At 41.8% G+C, this 25,754-nt stretch overlaps 1 protein-coding gene across 1 annotated transcript; it reads right to left on the bottom strand.

Annotated features, from left to right (window-relative positions):
- Positions 1 to 4,001: 4,001 nt before the first annotated feature.
- On the bottom strand, positions 4,002 to 20,758 carry LOC115796441 (zinc finger and SCAN domain-containing protein 2-like). Its single transcript, XM_030752857.1, has 2 exons — positions 20,531 to 20,758; positions 4,002 to 6,667 (listed from the first exon to the last, which is right to left on the bottom strand). Exons 1-2 carry the CDS (start codon positions 20,700 to 20,702, stop codon positions 5,682 to 5,684), a joined length of 1,158 nt encoding a protein of 385 aa, XP_030608717.1. The 5' UTR covers positions 20,703 to 20,758; the 3' UTR covers positions 4,002 to 5,681.
- Positions 20,759 to 25,754: the final 4,996 nt, after the last annotated feature.

Here is a 25,754-nt window from a genome sequence, read left to right as displayed (position 1 = left end):
CCAACACCACAGACTGCTTCACCACCACTATCTCCTCTCTCCGGTGCCACCTCCTATACCGCCTCCTTTTATCCTGCAGCCCTGATTGGGAGGAGATGCCCCTGTAAGAGAGAGAGAGAGACAAAATGGCACGCAACTGTAACACATGTGACTGCTGGGCGCTTTGGGACTGGGATGATGGTTGCTGTCTTCTAGCAGGTGGGAGCTGTGGCCTCCTTCAGTGACCTGTTGAATATGTCAGTGAAGACACAAGCCTTTAGTGCATGTCCTGGGACCCCGTCTGGATCAGTTGTCTTCCTGCTATTAATGTTAAGCAAAGCCTGCTTAACCTGGTACTGATGCAATACCATTGGATGCCCCTCTTCCTGAAGGGGGTTGAAGGTGTGTGAGGGGTGCTGTTATCAAAATTAGAGAAGAAAGTGTTCAATTGACCAGGGACGGAGGGGTTGACTGTGATCGGCAGGGGTTTTGTTTATAGTTGGTAATTATTCTTCCTGAGCTACTGCCACCTTGTGTGGCAGTAGCGTAGGAGGTAGTGCAAGTCACCCACTAATTGGAAGGCTGGTGGTTTGATTCCTCCAGTCTTCATGCCAAAGTATCCTTGGGCAAGATAAAAAACACCAAGTTGCTCTCCAATGCAGCTGTCGGAGTATAAATGTATGTGAATATTGGATAGAAAGCACATAACCCCCAGACATAAAAAGAAAAAAAGAGAAAGCACATAACCCTTTAAAGAACTGCTTGTATGAATATGGGTGAATGAATGTTGTATAAAGAACTTTGAGAGCTCAAACTAGAGTAGAAAAGTGCTATATAAAAAACAAAAATGCGGACACATTTTTAGTTGCTGACCCCCCCCCCCCCCCCCCCCCCCCCCCGCCCCAATTAAAAAAAAAATGTGCACACACACACACACACACACCCGTCACACATTACAGCTTTTCCTACACTTCTATTTAATATTAGACCAACCTGTTGCCTTCCCCTGTCTGTCCTGATCCTTCCTCTCTCTTCCTCTCCATCCTCACAGCTGAATGACATGAATTTTGTGTTCAGTATGTTTAAAAAATACAGCAGTCAAACCACATATAAAAACCATGAAATTTTACTTTTAAATGATATCCTTTTGGATAACCGTTACTTACAGGATGCTGCATCTGATCAGACTTATCAGATACATCACAACAGCACTGTAGTGTTATATTGAGTGAAGACATTTAAACTCAAGTGTATCATTGCCAAGTTATATAATTTATCTGTTTTATGATTCACCATCTAGTTAAACAAATTATTACAAGTTCCTTTATTTTTCTTGTTATGACCTGTTATTCAATTCAATTCAATTCAATTTTATTTATATAGCGCCAAATCACAACAAACTGTCGCCTCAAGGCGCTTTGTATTGTGGGTAAAGACCCTACAATAATACAGAGAAAACCCAACAGTCAAAACGACCCCCTATGAGCAAGCACTTGGCGACAGTGGAAAGGAAAAACTCCCTTTTAACAGGAAGAAACCTCCAGCAGAACCAGGCTCAGGGAGGGGCGGTCATCTGCCGCGACCGGTTGGGCTGAGGGGAGAGAAAGACATGCTGTGGAAGAGAGCCAGAGATTAATATCAATTAATGATTAAATGCAGAGTGGAGTATAAACAAAGTAAATAAGGTGGACGAGAAACAGTGCATTATGTGAACCCCCCAGCAGACTAGGCCTATAGCAGCATAACTAAGGGATGGTTCAGGGTCACCTGATCCAGCCCTAACTATAAGCTTTATCATAAAGGAAAGTTTTAAGCCTAATCTTAAAAATAGAGAGGGTGTCTGTCTCCCGAATCCAAGCTGGAAGCTGGTTCCACAGAAGAGGCGCCTGAAAGCTGAAGGCTCTGCCTCCCATTCTACTCTTAAGTATCCTAGGAACCACAAGTAAGCCAGCAGTCTGAGAGCGAAGTGCTCTGTTGGGGTGATATGGTACTATGAGGTCTTTGAGATAAGATGGTGCCTGATTATTCAAGACCTTGTATGTGAGGAGAAGAATTTTAAATTCTATTCTAGATTTAACAGGGAGCCAATGAAGAGAAGCCAATATGGGAGAAATCTGCTCTCTCTTTCTAGTCCCTGTCAGTACTCTAGCTGCAGCATTTTGGATCAGCTGAAGGCTTTTCAGAAAGCTTTTAGGACAGCCTGATAATAATGAATTACAATAATCCAGCCTAGAAGTAATAAATGCATGAATGAGCTTTTCAGCATCACTCTGAGAAAGGATGTTTCTAATTTTAGAAATATTGCGCAAATGCAAAAAAGCGGTCCTACATATTTGTTTAATATGTGCATTGAAGGACATATCCTGGTCAAAAATGACTCCAAGATTTCTCACAGTGTTACTGGAGGCCAAAGTAATGCCATCCAGAGTAAGTATCTGGTTAGACACCATGTTTCTAAGATTAAATAACAAAACACCATTTGGATTCAGATCAGGCAGGAAGTTCCTCCCAATCACGCCCCTCCAGGTCTCACTGTCATTGCCAAAGTGAGCATTTAAGTCTCCCAATAGGATGATGGAGTCACCAGAATGAGCACCCTTCAGCACCCCGCCCAGTGACTCCAAGAAGGGTGGGTACCCTGAACTGTCATTCAGTGCATAAGTGCAAACAGTCACGATCTGTTCCTTGGCCTGAAGGCGCAGGGAAGCAACTTTCTCATCCACCAGTGAAAACTCCAACGTACAGGCAGCAAGCCGAGGGGATACAAGAATACCCACCCCAACTCTTTGTCTCTCTCACCAAGGGCAACTCCAGACTGGAACAGAGTCCAGCCCTTCTCCAGGAGACTGGTTCCAGAGCCCAGGCCATGTGTTGAGGTGAGCCCGACTATATCCAGCTGGTATCTCTCAACCTCACGCACTAACTCAGGCTCCTTCCCCACCAGAGAGGTGATAGTCCATGTCCCAACAGCCGGGGATTGATCCGCCAGGGCCTCCGCCCTTGGCCACCGCCCAACACACATTGCACCCAACCCCTACAGTGCCTCCTATGGGTGCTGGGCCTACAGGAGGGCGGGCCCATGTCTTCTCTTTGGGCTGCGCCTGGCCAGGCACCAGACACTCTCCCTTGAGCTCCCTGCCTGCGCCTGGCTCCATGGTGGGGCCCCGGCAACCCTATCCTGGAAAGGGTAAACAGTTTCCTTGGTGACTATTCCATAGGGCTCTTTGGAATTGCTCTTTGTCTGGCCCCTCACCCAGGACCAATTTGCCACAGGACACTCTAACAGGGGGACAAGCCCCCAGACAACATGCTCCTGGGATCACTGGGACACATAAACCCCTCCGCCACAATAAGGTGGGGATTCAAGGAGACGTCCAATAATCATTCATTTTACTAAATGTATATAAACATTTAGAGGTTTTTGTTGTAGAGTATTCTAGTATTTTTCTTTCACATTTTATATACTATTTTTGTTTTTGTACTGAGTGTTCTACTGCTTGAAACACTGTAAATTTCCCATAATGTGTGACAAATAAAGTATTATCTTACCTTATCTGAACCCTCTTCAGCCAACCTCAACGGGGCAAACCCTCACATTCCAGCTGCATTGTTCTGCGTCAGTTGCATTTTTTTCAAATGAAGAATTTCACGTTTTTAATTTAAACTTCAACCTGAATCATCTGAGGACAATCACTGTTGGAATTATGGTATATTATGGTTTATTATGAATTATCATATCTTCTGTTTGTATATTTTCTATAAGTTGTTTTATGTACATATCATACTGTTGTTTTTATGTTTGAAATGGAAACACGTGGTGACATTTCTTACAAAGGAAGTTGTAGTTCTCTGCAGGCTGTTTTCAGCCTGCAGAGAACAAACATAGGACACGTGTCTCATACGCCATGTTACATGCACATTCCACAGGATACCTACTACCATATATGGTAAGGAAAAAGCCAAGAATGTTGTTTATTACATGCTGTAAACTGCGTTTGGTGTAACCCAAGTGATCTTATTGTGAGAGTCCGAATAAAAGCGCTGCGCAGGAAGCCGTCCTTTGGGACAGGTAACTTCCGCTCAGCCGCGAGCTGAGTTCAAGGAACGGATCTCTCCTTGCGCAAGTTTGAAAAGAGTTGTTTTGTTCTCTGAGTTATTAAAATGATCTGAACCTATCAATCACAATATACTCGGAGTACATGGAGTAAATGTACAGTTACTGTCCACCCTATAAATATGAAGGTAAATATGAAACATTTACAGTGATCAAACTACTAAAATCACATCAGACTTTAGCCTGCAGCAGGTGGGCTGCAACAGTAAAGCACCTCTTACATGTTAGAACTGAGCTCTTCTTCCCTTCACAGTTTTCACTTTTCTATCTGCAGCATCTGGAGTTATCTGCAGACTTCATTGTGAATCTGTCACTTTTGTATTATCACTTTACAAAACTTTACTGTTAGAATAAATACATGAAATAAGAAAATGAACAGGCACTAATCACTGGTTACTACCACTGATAATGCTCCGAGTTACAAAAACCACTTAATTCAACTGTTTGAAAAAACACCTAACTCTGACAACATTCAACATCAAAACGGGCTGTATTTATACAGAGCCTTTTACCAAAACATGCCGGACACCTTCTATATTTCATCTGTGTCACATGTAAAGGCTGGAGAGAAAAAAATTAAAAAACATACATGCTCATAATAAAAGGCTGGCAATACAATAATTTATCGCTTTCAACAGCAGAAAATAAAAAATTATTTTGACAATACATTCTGACATTAAATGTTTTGTACATTTGATTTTTAAATAAACTTTAAGTTCACACACAAGCCAAAACCTCACAGAGCTGCTTTTTAAAATTTAAGAGAGATGCAGATGAACAAACTGATGAACTGAAAGAAAACTTATTCTTTGGTCAGGCTTTCCAATCATCAAACTACAACCGAACAACAACAACAACAACAACAACAAACACACAAATGGCTAATATTCTGTGATAAATATTTTTGTCGGTTAATAAATAGCTAAAAAAAAAAAGTCTGACTAACTGTAGATTCTTTAAAAACTTAAAAAAAAACAAAAACAAAAACCGAAATAAACAATGAATTATAAAATATAACCCAATCAGACTAAACATACACATAAGTCATCTTAATTTTCCAAATGATAAACTAAGTCAACACTTCAGTTACTGAATCAAAAGACACTAATGGTAATTCAGTGAGTCAGTCAGTCATTCATTTCATCTAATAATACACAGCAAAAAACAAAATTTGAAGTTCAATTCCACAGTTTTCAATGTGACATTTTACCAAAAGAAAGTGTAAAGTGTAATATACTCCTAGATATTCATCATGTTTTCATATGGAGAATTTTGAAGCCTGTGTCGTCTGACACAGATGGGAAATATATGTTAGTAAACTGACCTTACAGGTTTTGATGTACAGTACTTCCAAGGCCACTCCTGGGAAACTGTTCCAAGTTTTCTCCATGTGTGGATAATAGCTCTCACTGTGGTTCACTGGAGTCCCGAAGCCTTAGAAATGGTGTGCAACCCTTTCCGGGCTGATGGATGCCAGTGACTTCTCAGCTTTTTCTTAAAACTCCAGCATGATGTGCTGCTTTTTTAAGATCTTTCAGACTGCTTCGCTGTGTAAGACAAGTTCTATTTACATGATTTCTTGATTCAGCTATAACTTCTCACCTGTGTGAGTTTTCATGTGGCGCAACAAAACACTATTACGTGTAAACATTTTCCCACACATTTTACAATGATATGGCTTCTCGCCTGTGTGAGTTCTTATGTGCACCAACAAATGACTACTAAATGTGAACTTTTTCCCGCATGTGTTACAAGGATATGGCTTCTCACCCGTGTGAGTTTTCATGTGCTCCAACAAATTACTACTTCGTGTGAACATTTTACCACATCTTTTACAATGAAATGGTTTCTCACCTGTGTGAGTTCTTATGTGCTCCAACAGATTACTACTTCGTGTGAACTTTTTACCACATGTTTTACAAGGATATGGTTTCTCACCTGTGTGGATTCTCATATGGACCAACAGATGACTAGTTTGACTGAATGATTTTCCACATGTTTGGCAAGAGTGTAACTTCTCTTTTGTGTGGATTCTCATGTGGCGCAACAAATTGCTCCTATGAGCAAAACATTTCTCACATATTTTACAAGAATGTGGCTTCTCACCAGTGTGGATTCTATAATGCTCTTTTATTTGGGACCTTTTCTTAAAGGTTTTTCCACAAATATCACATTTGAAAGATTTTTGACCTGTGTCAGTTTTGTAATGACCCTCTGACAGGAGATAGTCTTCTGCATCATTACTGTGATTTCTGTTTGTATTTCTAATTGACCCTGAATCTATATTCTTGCTTTCTTTTTGATTGTGGCTTTCAGTTTCAGGACAGCTGTGAGAGAGGAGCTGGTCACTGTTTGGTTCTGGTTCATTGTGCTCACTTTCCTTATAAGTAGGAAACAACAAATGGGTATAAATCTCCTGCTTCAGTACATGCTGCTCTTCCCCTTGACTGCTGCAGAGTTCCTCCTGTTCCTGTTTAATCTGTAGAGACTCTGATTCCTTCTGATGCAGACTAGGCTGGAGTGGTTGGTCAGTGAGATCTGCCTCGTCCTTAAAGACATGCTGCTGTTGGAAGTCTGGAAAGAAAAAAGGATACAAGAAAAAGATAACTGATATAAGAATAGAAGAACACAGCTCAAGAATTACATGAAAATATGCAAACATGGATAAAATTGCTGGCACCCTTCTGTTAAAGAAAGAAAAACCCACAATGCACAATGGCAAAAGTAATAATAAATAAAAAATTTACTGAAAATGCCCTAATGAAAATTAGACACTACTTTTGAATTATGGTTCAATTATGGTTCAAATAAAATAATGAAACTGGCCACGACAAAAATTATGGTGCCTTTAGAATTAAAAAAGGTTGACCATAAAGACATGTTAAACTAAGGTGTGTCCTGTAATTAGCATCACAGGTGCCTTCTAACTTGTAATCAGTGAGTCTGTCTATTTAAAGTCTGTCCAGTGAAAAGTAGTCACTGTGCTGTTTGGTATCATGGTGTGTACCACACTGAGCATGGACCACAGAAAGCTAAGGAGACAGCTGTCACAGGAGATGAAAAAGACAATTATTGACAAGCATGTTAAAGACTACAAGACAATCTACAAGCACCTTGATGTTCTTGTGACTACAACTGCGCATATTCAGAAGTTAGTGACTGCCACAACAGACAGATTAACATTGGTGCAGTGCTAATTACAGCTGCGGAGCAAATATTAGTAGGGACATCTTCTTACAATCCCTTGCTATTCATGCCCCATGATTGGTAGGGACATAATGATGTTATCTGATATTGGTAGGGACGTGTCTCTACTGTCCCTGCCTAATTCTATGCCCTTGAGTTTCAGTAATCTCCCCACAGGAATTTGCTGGTGTTTGTGAGTCCTTATATTGATGCTATGAATATTATTTCTTATATTGAGACAATTATTGTTATTCTCTCACTGATAAATTCAAAAACTGTGGGGAAAAGTAGTCGGAAGTGCACAAGAGGAATCTGTGGTACTGAACGGGTGAATCAGAATCGGTGTGGGCTGCGTTGACCTGACGTGCTGTTAGGTGCACGTCAGGTTACGCCCCCCAAAAAAACAAACAAAAAAACCCCATCAGGTTACTGCGCCAAATTCAGAGGGGTTTCTACTTATGGCATAAACCCCGCAAAGACCCAATGCAGAAGCATAATTCTGGGCTAGGGGTATACTTGCAGAATATAAAGTGACATCTTTTTAATGATAATCTTTTTTGTTGATTACAATGTTTTTGTGATTGTTTGGAGTCCATCCATCCATCCATTCTCTTCCACTTATCCAGGGCCAGGTCACGGGGGCAGGAGCCTAAGCAGAGAAGCCCAGGCTTCACTCTCCCCAGCCACCTTCTCCAGCTCATCCGGAGGGACCCCAAGGCCAGGCCAGCCGAGAGATATAATCTCTCCAGCGTGTCCTGGGTCTACCACATGCCCGGAACACCTCGCCCAAGAGGCGGCCAGGACGCATCCTAATCAGATGCCCGAGCCACCTCAACTGGCTCTTTTCGATGTGGAGTAGCAGCGGCTCTACTCTGAGCCCCTCCCGGATGGCCACACTCCTCACCTTATCTCTAAGGGAGAGGCCAGCCACCCTTCGAAGGAAACTCATTTCTGCCGCTTGTATTCGCGATCTTATTCTTTCGGTCACTACCAAAAGCTCGTGACCTTAGGTGAGAGTAGGAACGTAGATCGACTGGTAAATCAAGAGCTTCACTTTTACTCTAAGCTCCCTCTTCACCACGACAGACTGGTGCAGCGTCCGCATCACTGCAGAAGCAGCCCCGATCCGTCTGTCGATCTCTCGCTCCCTTCTCCCATCACTCGTGAACAAGACCCCGAGATACTTTAACTCCTCCACTTGGGGCAGGAACTTGTTCCTGAGCCGGAGAGGGCACTCCACCCTTGTCCGGCTGAGGACCATGGCCTCAGACTTAAGCCGCGTTTCCATACGGGACGACTCGGCACGGGTCGCCTCGACTCGCCGTGGTTTGATGGCATTTCCATTAGTAACTGGTACAAGTTTGCAGGTACTTTTTCGTACCCACTCACCCGAGGTTCTGTGCGATACGAGGCGATACAAAAATGTGACGCAGAGGACAGCATGCCACTGATTGGCCAGGGAGTGTCGTCACTATCGGAGGCATGAGAGTGACTCCTTCACCAGAATCAAGCCTGCCATTTTTAAAACCCGACAGCAAGAAACTGGAGGCACGCAAAGCACCGGTTGAATCCCCAGACCGACAGGTTGCAACAGTAGGTTTGCAACATGAGAGCCATCTGAAACGCTCAGACAGCATACATATTATAACCGTATACTGCCGGGCGATCGCCGCTGAAACACTGTTACCTGCCCCTACTAGCCGAACAGCTGGTTAGCACAGCTGATCAAAGGAACTTTGAATTAAGTAATAACGTGACCGTTATTAATTATTCCATCCATCCATCCATTTTCTTCCGCTTATCCGGGGCCGGGTCGCGGGGGCAGAAGCCTAAGCAGAGAAGCCCAAGCTTCCCTCTCCCCAGCCACCTCCTCCAGCCCATCCGGAGGGACCCCAAGGCGTTCCCAGGCCAGTCGAGATACACAATCTCTCCAGCGTGTCCTGGGTCTACCACGGGGCCTCCTCCGTGGGAAATATTATAATAATATTAATTATTATTTATTAAAATTCAAACTGCTGAGAAACTGCACTTCACAACCAATGTAGGGCATTACTGTGGCGTTATTACGGTAATTGTTGCCGTAAGTCCGCGAACGGCGGCTCTTTTGAAGTACACTGAGCCTTTAAGACAGCCTGATAATAATGAATTACAATAGTCCAGCCTAGAAATAATAAATGCATGAATTAGCTTTTCAGCATCACTCTGAGAAAGGATGTTTCTAATTTTAGAAATATTGTGCAAATGCAAAAAAGCGGTCCTACATATTTGTTTAATATGTGCATTGAAGGACATATCCTGGTCAAAAATGACTCCAAGATTTCTCACAGTGTTACTGGAGGCCAAAGTAATGCCATCCAGAGTAAGTATCTGGTTTGACACCATGTTTCTAAGATTTGTGGGGCCGAGAACAAGAATTTCAGTTTTATCTGAATTTAGAAGCAGGAAATTAGAGGTCATCCAGGCCTTAATATCTTTAAGACATTCCTGCAGCTTAACTCATTGATGTGCATCATCTGGCTTCATTGATAGGTAAAGCTGAGTATCATCTGCATAACAATTAAAATTGATGCAATGCTTTCTAATAATACTGCCTAAGGGAAGCATGTATAACGTAAATAGAATTGGTCCTAATACAGAACCCTGTGGAACGCCATAATTAACCTTAGTGTGTGAAGAAGACTCCCCATTTACATGAACAAATTGGAGTCTATTAGATAAATATGATTCAAACCACTGCAGTGCAGTACCTTTAATACCTATAGTATGCTCTAATCTCTGTAATAAAATGGTATGGTCAACAGTATCAAAAGCTGCACTGAGGTCCAACAGGACAAGCACAGAGATGAGTCCACTGTCAGAGGCTGTAAGAAGATCATTTGTAACCTTCACTAATGCTGTTTCTGTACTGTGATGAATTCTGAAACCTGACTGAAACTCTTCAAATAAACTGTTCCTCTGCAGATGATCAGTTAGCTGTTTTACAACTACTCTTTGAGAGAAGATTCTTGAAAGAGTAGGTCACTCTTTATGCTTTAGTCTCTGTGTGCACTCACATAAATTGGGCATTTTATGCATCATTTCTTCCTTATTCTGCACAAAATGAAACAATGGAGAACACCCTGCTTTAGTCAGAGGAATAAATGACAGAAATCCATAAAGGACACATATTATTTAACAGCAAAGGCAACACTGATGCTGCTAAGAAGAAACAGAGCAATGCTGGGAGAAAACGGTTAATCTTGTGAACTGACGAGTTCGTATATTTGTTACTGTTTGGTGCTGCTGTTTATTTCTAAGCTTCACATTAGAGCTCTGAAACTTTAAACTCACTGTGGTCATAAAATATACAGAAGATAAAATGTATAAAAATATATGCAGAAACTAAAATGTTTTAAAATACAGAAAATAAGAATGTATAAAAATATATACATTGTAAAAGATAAAATAATTGTATACATATAATAATGATGGTGAATATTGCACTTGGTTAATGAATATTGCACTAGTGAATGAATATTGGATGTTACACAATATAGGAGTGATAGATATTGTTCAGTATGAATAATATAATATTGAACAGAAATGTGGGTGTTGCACAGTTACAGTGTGTGAGTTCAGGGTGGTGATTGCTCTGGTGAAGAAACTGTTCTGGAGTCTGCTTGTTCTGGCTTTGATGCTCCTGTAGCTCCTGCCAGACGGCGGCAGGTCAAACAGTTCAAAGCCAGGGTGGAAGCTGTCCTTGATGATGTTTTTGGCTCTGCTGATGCAGTGGGAGGTGTAGATGTCCATCAGGGAGGGGAGAGGGCAGCCAACGATTCTTTGTGCCGTCTTGACTACCCTCTGAAGCCTCACCCTCTCTGCCTCAGTGCAGCTGCCATACCATACTGTGATACAGTACGTCAGCAGGCTCTCAATGGATGAGTGGTAGAAGGTCAGCAGCAGGTTTGAGTCCAAGTTGTTCTTCCTGAGGACCCTCAGGAAGTGAAGTCGCTGCTGAACCTTCTTGATAACAGCTGTGATGTTATCTGACCAAGAGAGATCAGCAGAGATGAGGACACCAAGAAACCTGAAGGTGTGGACCCTCTCCACATGCTCACATGTGCCATTTGGTACCTCCAAATGGCACATGTGAGACCACGCCTGGAGATCAACACACAAAAACCTTTACAAAATAGTAGGTTTTTGAGCTATCTTGATAAAATTTGAAATACATGTGACAAGACTTCATTCTGCAACTTCATTATATTTTCCAATCCATACCTTCTACACTCAGTGTGTAGTTACATAAAAACAAACAGGAAAAATCTAGGCAAGGCAAAAAATTGTCTAATTTATCTGTGTTCCAAACTTAATAGCTACATACTCATTACAGTTACAGCATTTTTGACTGCAAAAATGAAAAATATAGCTTGTCTTCTTCACAAAGAGACCAAGCTTTTGCATGTACTCCAAAGAGTTCAGGAACAGCAGCTGATTTAATTTGGGTATGCTTTTTCAGATGTTTTTGGTGATTTTGGAGCGGCTAGTTAACAGGTTAAGGCCTTCCTTAGAGGACATATAATTAGTTATAAGGGCAGTAAATCTAAAAAGACTTGAGAAAATAGGCTATAATTAGAGAATAAAATAAAAACACTCCAAGTAAAACAGGAAACTCCAAAGTAAACAAGGACAACAACCCACAACTAGAAAAGGAATTGTTGATTTCAAGAGCAGAATTTGATAAATATTCTGCATGTACAGCTGCGTCGAGTCTCCTGTAACTCAATCAAACATTCTACGAACAGGGTGATAAGGCTGGCAAATTGCTGGCATAGCAGATAAAACAACTAGAACAGGACTCTTCAACTCCAGGCCTCGAGAGCCCCTGTCCTGCAGGTTGTAGATGTGTCTCTGCTTCAACACACCTGGGTCAAATATAGAAGTCATTAGCAGGACTCTGGAGAACACTGCATAACGAGGAGGTAATTCAGCCATTTGATTCAGGTGCGTTGGGTCAGGGACACATCTAAAACCTGCAGGACAGGGGCTCTTGAGGCCTTGAGTTGAAGAGCCCTGAACTAGAATCTAAATTACCAATCACATCTATTATATCAAACGGGCAAACTTTGCTGGACCCAGAAGAAATTGTTTTTTTTAAGGATTACTATGAAGAACTGTATAAGGCATAGACAACCATAAAATTAGAAGATAATATATTTTTAAACAACTTAGACATGCCTAAAATCTCAAATAAAAATAAAGATGATTTTTTTTTAATTTAGAAATTACTAAACAAGTATTAGGACTAGCCATAGACAGTATGAAATCTGTCTATATATGTTGAAAGAAGTCTTTCACTCAAATTATCTTCCTCCTTCAATGAATGCAGCCATAATTACATTTCTGCCAAAGCCTGGGAGATCCCCAAACAAATGGGAGAATTTTAGGCCAATCAGTCTGTGAAATTCAGATCTGAAAATAATCTCTAAGGTGTTAGCATGGCGTTTACAAAAGATTTTACCAAGCATAATTGACCGAGATCAAAATGGATTCATTAAGGGGAGGCAAGGCTTTCATAATGTGAGGAGAGTATTGAATATAATTCATTATAACAAAGATGTAGCAGATTCAGCCCTTCTATCTTTGGATGCAGAAAAGGCTTTTGATGGGGTTGAATCGTTGTATCTTTTTCAGGTCCTGGAAAAATTTGAATGTGGAAATAATTTTGTGAAATGGATCAGAATACTGTACGAAAACCCCTCAGCTGAAATAATAACTAATAGGAATATATATAAACCAATAAAGATTAATGGGGGTTGCAGACAAGGCTGTCCACTTTCACCTTTGTTCACACTAGCAGTAGAGCCAATACACTCACACTATCAACTTAGTGTGTGCAAATGGCGGCGCCCTGTGCGGCTGCGGCTGCATGAGCTCGCGATAGGAACGAATTTTTTTTTTAATTAAAATATGCCACATAGGATTTTAGAATCAGTTAAAAAAAATAATAATAGGGTGTTAAGTGTATGATCGTCAACATCTGTTGAAATTACGTATTTTTAGCGACTTTGGCTCCGTTACCAGGACTACTAAGAAGTGGCTGCGCAGCTTCGGAGTGCTACGAAAAGACCCAGGGGCCTATGGAGCAGTGGACTCGACCAGCAGAACCAGCCGACAGAGGAGTAGGCGGAGGCGTTGTGACCGTAAGCGGAAGCGCGGTTGTCGAGCAGGGCTAACAGCTAAGCTAAAAGCAAACCCTTACAGAACGCCGCTTCCTTCCATCTTTCTCTCCAATGTTCGCTCTCTGGAGAACAAAATGGATCATCTGCAGCTGGAATTATCTACTAAGCGAGAGATGGGAAGCTGCTGCGTAATAATTTTGACAGAGACATGGCTTAACCCATCAATCCCGGATAATGCTGTAAACATCGAGGGGCTAACCATATTCCGTGCTGATAGGAGCTGCACTTCCAGTGGAAAATCCCGAGGCGGAGGTCTGTGTATATACATGAATAACAACTGGTGCAGGAACGCTAAGTTTGTCTCAAGCCATTGTTCACCGGACATTGAGTTGATGACTGTAATTTGCAGACCATTCTATCTGCCTAGGGAGATTACTCTAGTTTCCATCACTGCTGTTTATGTGCCTCCTAGTTCTAATACAAAGGAAGCTATGAGTGTTCTCTACCGTAACCATCAGTGAGTTGCAATCAGCCCACCCTGAAGGCTTTTTCATTGTTGCCGGGGATTTTAACCAGGCTAATATGAAGACAGTTCTTCCAAACTTCCATCAACATGTGGACTGTGCAACCAGAGGTATGAACACTTTAGACTTGGCCTACACCAACATGAAGGGTGCATTCAAGGCAGCCCCCCGCCCCCACCTTGGCTCTTCAGACCATTTATCTGTTATGCTAATTCCTGCATATAAGCCCCTGCTGATCAGAGAAAAACCTACAGTGAGGCAGGTGAGGGTGTGGCCTGAGGGGGCTATGGAGGCATTACAAGACTGTTTTGAATGCACTGAATGGGATATGTTCAAGAAAGCTGCCACTTACAGTGACCACATCAACATGGATGAGTATGCCATGACTGTGTCAGCATATATAAACAAATGCATGGAGGACGTCAGCGTCACAAAGACCATCACCACCCGTGCCAACCAAAAACCATGGATGACCAATGAAGTATGCAAAGTGCTCAAAGCCAGAAACTCAGCCTTCAAGTCTGGTGATGAGAATGCATTGAGAACAGCGAGAGCCAATTTAAATCGTGCTATTAGATTAGCAAAGCGGGCTCATGGGAAGAAAATTCATGATTTTTTTCTCAACTCCTCTAACACCAAGGACATGTGGCATGGCATACGGACCATTACAAATTATAAGGTGGCTCCCTTCTGTGTGTGATGATGATGTGGACTTTTTAAATGGACTAAACAACTTTTTTGGGAGATTTGAGGAACTAAATAACACCCCGGCAGTAAGAGCTGTCCCCCATCAGGAGGAGGAGGTACTTTGTCTTGACATCGCTGATGTGCGGAGGACTCTGAGGAGAGTCAACACACGGAAGGCCCCTGGCCCCGACAACATACCGGGTCGGGTCCTCAGGGAATGTGCAGACCAGTTGGCTTATGTTCTAACAGACATTTTTAACACCTCACTGGATCTAGCCAAAGTCCCGTCATGTTTTAAGTCCGCCATCATCATCCCAGTGCCAAAAAAACCTCATATCTCATCTCTAAACGACTACCGGCCTGTTGCACTAACTCCAATCATGATGAAGTGCTTTGAGAGGTTGGTTAGGGAGCACATCATCTCCAGACTGCCCACCACATTTGACCCCTTCCAGTTTGCCTACCGGCCAAACCGCTCCACTGAGGATGCCATCTCCTCTGCTCTTCACCTGAGCCTTGCACATCTGGAGGAGAAAAACACTCATGTGAGGATGCTGTTCCTGGATTTCAGTTCGGCGTTCAACACCATAATTCCACAGCATCTGGTGAACAAACTGGAATCCCTGGGCTTCAGCACCCCTCTGCGGAACTGGCTGCTGGACTTCCTCACTGAACGACCACAGTCAGTAAGAATTGGACAGAACATCTCCAATGTCATTACCCTCAGCACAGGATCCCCTCAAGGATGTGTACTGAGCCCCCTGCTGTTCACCTTGATGACTCACGACTGTGTCCCTAAGTCTGCCACCAACTACATCGTCAAGTACGCAGACGACACTACAGTGGTGGGCTTCATCAAGGATGACAATGATCTGGCATATAGAGAGGAAGTCGAGCTGTTGGCGGGTTGGTGTAGTGCCAACAACTTGATTCTGAATGTGGATAAAACAAAAGAGATTATTATCGACTTCAGAAAGAACCAACCCAGACATGCTCCACTTTGTATTAACACCAAGTCTGTGGAGGTGGTCAACAGCGTAAAGTTCCTGGGGGTGCATATCACAGACAACCTCACCTGGTCTGTAAACATCATGTCACTGGTCAAGAGGGCACAGCAGCGTCTGTACTTCCTGCGGAAAATGAGGAGAGTCCACCTGCCCCCACCCATCCTCATTACATTTTACAGGAGCACCATAGAGAGCATTTTGACGAGCTGCATCTCTGTGTGGTGTGGAGGCTGCAGTGCCTCTGACTGGAAGAATGTGAGGAGAGTGGTGAGGACAGCGGAGAAAATCATCGGGTCTTCTCTTTCCTCCATTCAAGACCTCGCAACAGTGCGCTGCTTATCCCGAGCACACAACATTATCAGTGACCCCTCGCATCCTCACTGTGGACTGTTTTCCCTGCTGGCTTCTGGTAAAAGATTCAGGAGTATTCGGTGCAGGACCACCAGGTTCTGTAACAGTTTGACTCCAGGGGACTGTGGCAGGGACTACGCACCATCACGGACTACAAAGCACCACACACACACCCGGTGAGTGCCGACGCTTCTCTGGCTGATGAACTCAACATCTTCTTTGCGCGCTTTGAGTCGGGAAGCCGACAGCCTGCTGCGCTCCCGGCCGGAGGGGCGGAGACACTCACTGTGACGGAGCGCGACGTGAGGAGGGCGTTTAGACGTGTAAACACCAGGAAAGCGGCTGGACCAGACGGTATTAGTGGACGTGTCCTTAAGACCTGCGCTGACCAGCTGGCACCTGTGTTTACACTGATATTCAACCTCTCACTGAAACTGTGTGTGATTCCCACCTGCTTTAAAAAGTCCATCATAGTCCCTGTCCCAAAGAAACCACACCCCAGCAGCCCCAATGACTTCAGGCCCATAGCACTCACCTCTGTGGTGATGAAGTGTTTTGAGAGACTCATCAAGACATTCATCACCTCCTCACTGCCCACCACCCTCGACCCACTACAGTTTGCATACCGGCCAGACAGATCCACAGATGACGCCATATCCTTCCTCCTCCACAAGACCCTTTCACACATAGACACTGGTAAGGGGAATATGTGAGAGTGCTGTTTGTAGATTACAGCTCAGCATTCAACACCATAGTTCCCTCCAGGCTGGTCTCTAAGCTGCTGGACCTGGGCCTGGGCCCATCCCTGTGCAGGTGGGTTCACAGCTTCCTGACCAGCAGACCACAGGTGGTACGAGTGGGTCACCTCACCTCATCCTCCCTCACCCTCAACACTGGATCCCCCCAAGGCTGTGTGCTCAGCCCTCTGCTGTACTCACTGTACACCCATGACTGCGAGGCCACGTCAGAGTCCAACGTCATCATCAAGTTTGCTGACGACACTGCTGTTGTGGGACTAATCTCTCACAATGAGGAGACAGCCTACAGGAGAGAGGTCTCCCGCCTGGAGAACTGGTGCCAGGAGAACCACCTCCTGCTCAACGTCAGCAAAACGAAGGAACTGATCGTGGACTTCAGCAGGAAGCAGCAGAGGGACTACCATCCACTTGTCATCAGTGGTGCTGAGGTGGAAAGAGTGGACACTTTCAAATACCTGGGAGTGACCATCTCACAGGACCTGTCCTGGACTCATCACATAAACATCACTGTGAAGAAGGCCAGACAGCGTCTCTACCTCCTCAGGCGGCTGAGAGACTTCAAGCTCCCACTCAAGGTGCTCAGGAACTTTTACACCTGCACCATCGAGAGCATCATGCGTGGGAGCATCACCACCTGGATGGGAAACTGCACCAAGCAGGACTTCATGGCCCTAAAAAGGGTGGTTCGTTCAGCTGAACGGACCATCAGAACCACCCTCCCCAACCTGCAGGACATTTACACCAAGCAGTGCAGGCTGAGGGCCATGAAGATCCTAAAACAGCCCAGCCACCCCGGACACTCTCTCTTCTCCCTGCTCCCATCAGGCCGGCGTTACCGCTGCCTGAGGGCTAAGACTGAAAGGTTGAAGAAGAGTTTTTACCCACAAGCCATCCGTCTGCTCAACTCTGAGCCCTAACTGGACCATTATTGCACAATGTAAATATTATAATTTACAATTTATAAAAGTGTGTATAGTGTATAGTATATAGAGTATAGTGTATAGTGTGAATTACTTTTTTTTTATTTTTATTCTTCTTCTTATTTATATGTGTGTGTATATATGGTTGCAGGTACAAAATAAATTTCACTGTGCATTGTACTGTGTATAACTGTGCATGTGACAAATAAACACTATCTTATCTTATCTAGTTTTTTCCCCCATGTCATTAGACTGCTGAACTCACAACATAAAGGACATTTTCAAGGATGATTGAGTCTTATGCCATCTGTGCATGTTTATCTACCTCTCCCATAAGAACAAGTTTTTTTTTTTTTTTTTTTTCACTAGCCACTTATTTATACTTATCCATGCTGTTATTTATATTGTGTATTTATGTATTTATCCTATAAACCTATATTTTATATTCCTGGTGCTACATCTTTACATTTTTAGATATTTACATACTTTGTGTTTATTTAGCGATGCTATCTATCATATTATGTAAAACTTTTAAAATTATGCTGGTATATATTTTATTGTTACGTTTTTTTTTTGTTTTTTTTTTAATCTCTGTACGAGCTAAATGCAACGAAATTTCGTTCTGCATACATTTGGGTGTATAATGAATGACAATAAAGGTTGTTGTCTATGTCTAGTGGAATCACCATTAGATCTACAGAGCATAGGATCTCTCTGTTTGCAGATGACATGATCATATTTTTATCCAAATTAGACAAATCAATACAAGTTATTTTGGAAATAATTAAGCTATTTAGTGAGGCCTCCGGCTACAAAATAAACAAAACCAAGTCTTCTATTTTACTACTAAATACAAATGAAAGAATTAACCGAATCCCACATGCAGTACAGTTTAATGTAGTGACAGAGTTTGAGTATCTGGGAATACATATTCTCCCAGATCTTGAACAAGTAGTTGGAACTAATTACAAACTCATAATGACTGAAATTAATAACTCAATTGAGAGATGGATGCCACTGCCAGTATCTATGATTGGGAGAATAAATATAATAAAAGTGAATGTTATGTTAAAAATGCCAGAGTTAATCTATGTATTCCAAAACTTTGCCCTTCCACCTCCTCCTGAATTTTTCCCACAAATTAATATGATAATATGCTTTATATGGAACAAAACAAAGTCAAGACTCCGTTTGTCCTTATTATACCTTCCTTACGGTCGTGGAGGCCTAAAACTCCCACATTTTTTGTTGTATTACTGGGCTACACAGTTGAGGTCTATGATGTGTTACTATTCTAATCATTCCCCACAATGGACTGACATGGAGACTATTATAGATGATAATATGATGAGAGTATGAAGGATCTATCAACACACATTTCAAAATGATGCAGTATAAATGATTAATGCGGGTTTATGTAACACCAGTAGATCTCAACAGGTACAAGAGACAGATACCTGATGTATGTTCAAAGTGTACAGAATACAGAGGGACACTGGTCCACTGTATGTGGTATTGCAGGAAAACAATACTGTTTTGGGAAGAGGTAAAGGATATAATTGAGAGAATTATTTCCAAACAATTAAAACTGGATCCAAAGCTGTTTTTACTTGGATTGTACTCAGAAAAACACAAATACACTAAAAATGAATGGACATTTATAGATTTAGGCCTGCTCAATGCAAAAAGATATATATTGTGGTTTTGGAAAAAACTCATAGAGCCACTGTCAGCCAATGGATCCAGCAGATGCTAACTGCCCTCCCATTAGAGAAGATTACATATGTGCTAAAGGGCAAACAAGACTTGTTTGAGAGTATTTAGAACCCTTTCATTATGTATATTAAAGACCTAAAAATGCCAGAGGACATTGCAAGTGACTAAAAGAAATGGGCACTGTAGTTCCTAAATATGAACAATCTTAACATATTTTTATTTATTTATTTATTTTTGTGGTACTAATGTTATTATGTGTAGATCTGTGGCAGGTTGCAATGTGTTCCAGGTTTTGTGAAAGGTACCTTATTGTATTATTTAGTTTTGCTTTTAAGTCAGTTTTAGTTCTGTTGTTAATTGTTATTACAATGTTTGTTTGTTTTCTGTTTGTTTTTTGTTTTTTTTTTTATCTTTGTTCTTTTTGCTTAAATCACTGAAAATTCAATAAAGATATTTTGGTAAAAAAAAAATTAATAGGGCAGATAAATGCACTGAAAGGGTTCATTTTCTGACAGATGTATGCAGTAAAACTGTTAAAAACTGCAATTTCTAAATTGTAAAATAGTTCGTTTTAAAAGACGTGTCATTTTTCTCTAGATTATTTATCACTGCTCATTAATAAGACAAAAGTATTTATTTTCTTATGACTCAATTAATCGATGGAATAATCAATAAAACACTCAATTACTACAACTATCAATAACAGCTGATTTCAAACTGAGAAACTCTGAGCATAGCTTGCTCCGGATCACCTTATGTACTCTGCCTATATTACCATGGTTATCGAGCAAAATAACAAAGACAGAGAGCCACCTTCGTGACACTGAAAAGCTCCACCACGCAGAGACTGTCTGCTCCCCGACCACTTCACACTGATCAGCAGGAGCTCTCTGAGGTGTGCAGTGATTTTGGTGACGCTGCACCTCCTGAGAGTGAAGTCATTAAACACTTACTGAGCCTCTCTGCTCGGTTTAGGGTCCCTGTACTCTCCCTCACAGCAGCTGTGCCTACAGCACCAACTCACCTGTTCAGCTGGGAGGAAGAGTCGTGTTCAAGCAGGTTTCAAAGGAGACGCATTCATCTTATCCCTTCCTGAAAAATAACGGCAGCGGCAGCATCTGACTCACCTGCTGTGTGCAACTTTATTTCGGGTTTCCGGGTGATATCCAGCAGTCTACGCTGACGGTCGATCTCTTCCTCGTACTGGACGATCGTTTTTTCAATCTCTGTGAAAATTTCTTCAGCAGCAGCAGTTAGTCGCTCGTTAATAAGCTCTCTCAGATACGGAATTGAAGACATTGTTACTCCAACAGCTCGGAGATTCAGCTCACACACCGCAACACAACCCACTTCCTATTCACTCACACGAGGAAAAGGCACTTCCGCTTTTACTTTGTTTACTTCCGCCTGGTGTTACACAGTGACGTTCCGGCAGATGAGGCCTTTTCTTTCCGCTGCGACATCTTATTGCACCTCTCTCTCTTTTTTTCTCAATAAAATTTATTGAAATTTCAGAAATATAAGTGTACAGTGAACAGTATACAAAAAAACAAATAAACCAATGAGCCAAGTGAGCCAGGGGTTATCTACATTAAACAAAAAGGTTATAATTGGAACATAAATTTAAAGTTTTGATAGATTTGTTGAATCAGAAAGTAATTTAAAATAATGATCCATATCCTTTATGAGTACTACAAAACAAGGCGTTCTATTACTAAATATAAGTATCATTTACCTTCTTTATTATCATATTCATGGAAACCAAAAATAACATTTTCCCAGCATAAAACAAAATCTTTAATGAGATGATCGATGAAAACTCTGTTAAGATCTCCCCAAAATTGTTTGGTCTGCCAACAATGTCAAAATAGATGAATAGCTGTTTCTGGGTGGAAGTTACAAAAAGAATAATTTGCATTGATGTCTTTTTTGAATTTTTTCATATAATGGTTGGCAGGGTAACATATATGTATGATTTTATATGAAACATCCTTACCTTGGTTTGTAATTAAAAATTTATGAGGGAGCATCAAAACATTTTTCCAATCAATGTTATTGTGAAGTGACTCCAATATATGTGCGCTTCGAGTCGGGAAGCCGACAGCCCACTGCGCTCCCAGCCGGAGGGGCGGAGACGTGAGGAGGGCATTTAGAAGTGTAAACACCAGGAAAGCGGCTGGACCAGACGGTATTAGTGGACGTGTCCTTAAGACCTGCGCTGACCAGCTGGCACCTGTGTTTACACTGATATTCAACCTCTCACTGAAGCTGTGTGTGATTCCCACCTGCTTTAAAAAGTCCATCATATTCCCAAAGAAACCACACCCCAGCAGCCCCAATGACTTCAGGCCCATAGCACTCACCTCTGTGGTGATGAAGTGTTTTGAGAGACTCATCAAGACATTCATCACCTCCTCACTGCCCACCACCCTCGACCCACTACAGTTTGCATACCGGCCAGACAGATCCGCAGACGACGCCATATCCTTCCTCCTCCACAAGACCCTTTTGCACATAGACACTGGTAAGGGGAACTATGTGAGAGTGCTGTTTGTAGATTACAGCTCAGCATTCAACACCATAGTTCCCTCCAGGCTGGTCTCTAAGCTGCTGGACCTGGGCCTGGGCCCATCCCTGTGCAGGTGGGTTCACAGCTTCCTGACCAGCAGACCACAGGTTGTACGAGTGGGTCACCTCACCTCATCCTCCCTCACCCTCAACACTGGATCCCCCCAAGGCTGTGTGCTCAGCCCTCTGCTGTACTCACTGTACACCCATGACTGCGAGGCCACGTCAGAGTCCAACGTCATCATCAAGTTTGCTGACGACACTGCTGTTGTGGGACTAATCTCTCACAATGAGGAGACAGCCTACAGGAGAGAGGTCTCCCGCCTGGAGAACTGGTGCCAGGAGAACCACCTCCTGCTCAACGTCAGCAAAATGAAGGAACTGATCGTGGACTTCAGCAGGAAGCAGCAGAGGGACTACCATCCACTTGTCATCAGTGGTGCTGAGGTGGAAAGAGTGGACACTTTCAAATACTTGGGAGTGACCATCTCACAGGACCTGTCCTGGACTCATCACATTAACATCACTGTGAAGAAGGCCAGACAGCGTCTCTACCTCCTCAGGCGGCTGGGAGACTTCAAGCTCCCACTCAAGGTGCTCAGGAACTTTTACACCTGCACCATCGAGAGCATCATGCGTGGGAGCATCACCACCTGGATGGGAAACTGCACCAAGCAGGACTTCATGGCTCTAAAAAGGGTGGTTCGTTCAGCTGAACGGACCATCAGAACCACCCTCCCCAACCTGCAGGACATTTACACCAAGCAGTGCAGGCTGAGGGCCATGAAGATCCTAAAACAGCCCAGCCACCCCGGATACTCTCTCTTCTCCCTGCTCCCATCAGGCCGGCGTTACCGCTGCCTGAGGACTAAGACTGAAAGGTTGAAGAAGAGTTTTTACCCACAAGCCATCCGTCTGCTCAACTCTGAGCCCTAACTGGACCATTATTGCACAGTGTAAATATTATAATTTAAAAAGTGTGTATAGTGTATAGTATATAGAGTATAGTGTATAGTGTGAATTACTTTTTTTATTTTTATTCTTCTTATTTATATGTGTGTGTATATATGGTTGCAGGTACAAAATACATTTCACTGTGCATTGTACTGTGTATAACTGTGCATGTGACGAATAAACACTATCTTAATCTTAATCTTAATAATATAAGGGATAGTGACTTTTTGGAACAAAGCACGTATTTCTTTATTCTTATTCTTTCAGGGATGTGATAAGAAACAGATTTTCCCTTCTGGGCAGTCAGTTATACAGGGGAGAGATCCCTGTCTAGTCAGGTACGTGCACAGACATTTTTGGGGGCAGGTGCTCAAGCCAAGAAAAGGGTACCCATCACCAAAATTATTCATAAAATTAAACACACACACACACGTACACACAGTAGGATAATATTTAATTTATTTAATTTTGTTAAGGCAATACACATCTAATCAAATAACTCAAATTATCAAATTGCATAAATTCTCTTGCAAAATGTTTGTAGTCAGGCTTTTTCCTTCAGGCTTTAAAATAAAAATAAGTAAGTGCAAATGAATTTGAAATTAATGTATTTCATGACCCATGAGTACAAAACATGTGTTATGAAAAATGATGACAGAGAGGGTAATTTTTATTTTTAAATATTGATGAATGAAGAAAAAAATTGGGAGACAGTCAACCATTCATACTCACATTTACACCTATGGGCAATCACCAATTAACCTAACCCCAGTAATTGCGTGTCTTTGGACTGTGGGAGGAAACCCACACAGAGAGGCCTGGGCTAAGGTGGATTCAAACCCAGACCTTCTAGCTGTGAGGCAACAGTGCTAACCACCGGACCACCATGCTACCCTATTAATTTTAAATGTATTATTGGTTTGTATTAATGGTAAAGTGGCTGTAGCTCAGTTGGTAGAGCAGGTCACCTACTGATCAGAAGGTCAGCGGTTCGAATCCTGGCTACTCTAGGCTACATGCCAATGTATCCTTGGGCAAGATACTTAACCCCAAGTTGCTCTCCAACCGTTCTGTCGGAGTATGTATGCGTGTGAATGTTAGTTAATTAAAAGCACTTAGCTTCGTAAAAATGGAAGTGCTTGTATGAATGGGAGTGCATGGGTGAATGCAAACAGGTTGTATAAGCGCTTTGAGTGCTCATACTGAGTAGAAAAGCGCTATATAAGAACTAGTCCATTTACCATTTAAAGTCCAAAAAATTAAGTCCTCCAGACTCATAGCCATTCATAACAGCACTTTTCCTTATATAATGTGTAAGATTCTTCCATATGAAATTGAAAAGCATCTGATCAGTAGCTTTTTTGATTTTACTGTCTCGTTGTAGTGAAATGGTGATCTGGCCCGCAAAGATAGATCTCTCTCTGTAACCACTGATTCTGTTTCTTTAGAGTTTTCTGAATAATTGGAGTAACTTTTAAGGAGAATCTTAATTTTTGATTCTTAGTGATCATAAGGCCCAAATATTTAACCTCATCATTTGCCATAATATTACAGATGGGTTGGGCGTCATACTTTTTGACTTCTAGCAGTTCACATTTTTTAATATTGAAACATAAATCAGAAGACTTAGAGAAGTCATTGATGATATTGAGAGTGATACATATTTGATTTACGTCTTTTAGAAAGACTGTAGTATCATCTGACAACTGACTAATGAAAATATCTCTACCAGCTATGACTATTACTGATTATTACTATTAATAATATAAGTTATGATAATTTGTGTATAAAGTAAATGTCGTTAGGACAAAAAATGACATCCTTGTTGGATGTCCATTTTTGTTTGAGGTCAAATCTAGGGGTCATGCCATGTTTCAGTTTGATAGACCTATTGCTGTTAGCACACAGGGTTGGAATGGCCTCACAGAATTAAGTACCAAAGACAAATTTTTCTAGAGAACAAATATGAATTGATGTTCTGTTGTATCAAAGGCCTTATAGAAATCCCAGAAGAGAATGAAGCTGTTCTCAGCTATCAGTTCAGAATAATCAAGTACATCCAATACAAGTCTGATGTTATTTGAGATGTGACGATTCCTCATAAAGCCTGATTGTGTTTCATCAATAATTGTGTCCAGGACTGCTTTAAGTCTCTTAGCAAGCATTATGGAAAAGATCTTATGATCATTATTGAGGATAGAGATAGGTCTCCTGTTATCAATAAAAAGCACATCCTTGTGCATGTGTAAAATTCTAAAGAGATCTGAGTCAGGAGATTTATTGTTCTTAAGAAAGTCAATATAATCAAGAGCCTCAGGGTGAAAGGGCATCACAGTAAGCTTTATCACTTGAGACAACTGTTTTCAGGTCTTTTATACAAATCAAACACACAGTTGTGGCTGCTTCATCATATTTAGAGCTATAAAGATTTCAATAAAAGTTACAGCAGAACTTAGTAATTAGTTTGGCATTTTCAGAAATTACACCATTAATGTTTAACTGTTGAATCGAATTGTTTTGTTAAGCGATGTTTTTCCAACCTAAAAAGTATGCAGTTTTGCTTTCCTTCCCCTAACCATCTCTTTCTGGATCTCACAAAGGCCCCTTCTGCCTTGTGTCAATCTATATAATCAAGTTTACTCTGAAGGTCTAGTAAGTTCAGTCTGTCCTGTGAAATGCCCTAAGGAGAACTTTGTAAAAACAAAGCAATTTTAGCCATTATGACTTCTTCCTCAGCTTTTCTGTATTTGGGTTCTTGCTTTTCCAAATGATATAACAGGAAGGAGTATTTCTTCACACTTTATGAAAAAATAAATTGTTAATTTAACA

This window comes from Archocentrus centrarchus, chromosome 17 (assembly GCF_007364275.1).
Source record: "Archocentrus centrarchus isolate MPI-CPG fArcCen1 chromosome 17, fArcCen1, whole genome shotgun sequence".
Taxonomy (NCBI): Eukaryota; Metazoa; Chordata; class Actinopteri; order Cichliformes; family Cichlidae; genus Archocentrus; species Archocentrus centrarchus.
The sequence above is the reverse complement of the archived record's forward strand: the minus strand, read 5'-3'. Positions and strand labels throughout refer to the sequence as shown.

Coding starts and splice junctions, on each gene's coding strand:
- LOC115796441 (XM_030752857.1), bottom strand. CDS start 20,702: ATGTCTTCAATTCCGTATCTGAGAGAGCTTATTAACGAGCGACTAACT. Junction 6,668..20,530: donor AATAAAGTTGCACACAGCAG/GTGAGTCAGATG, acceptor TTTTCTTTCCAG/ACTTCCAACAGCAGCATGTC.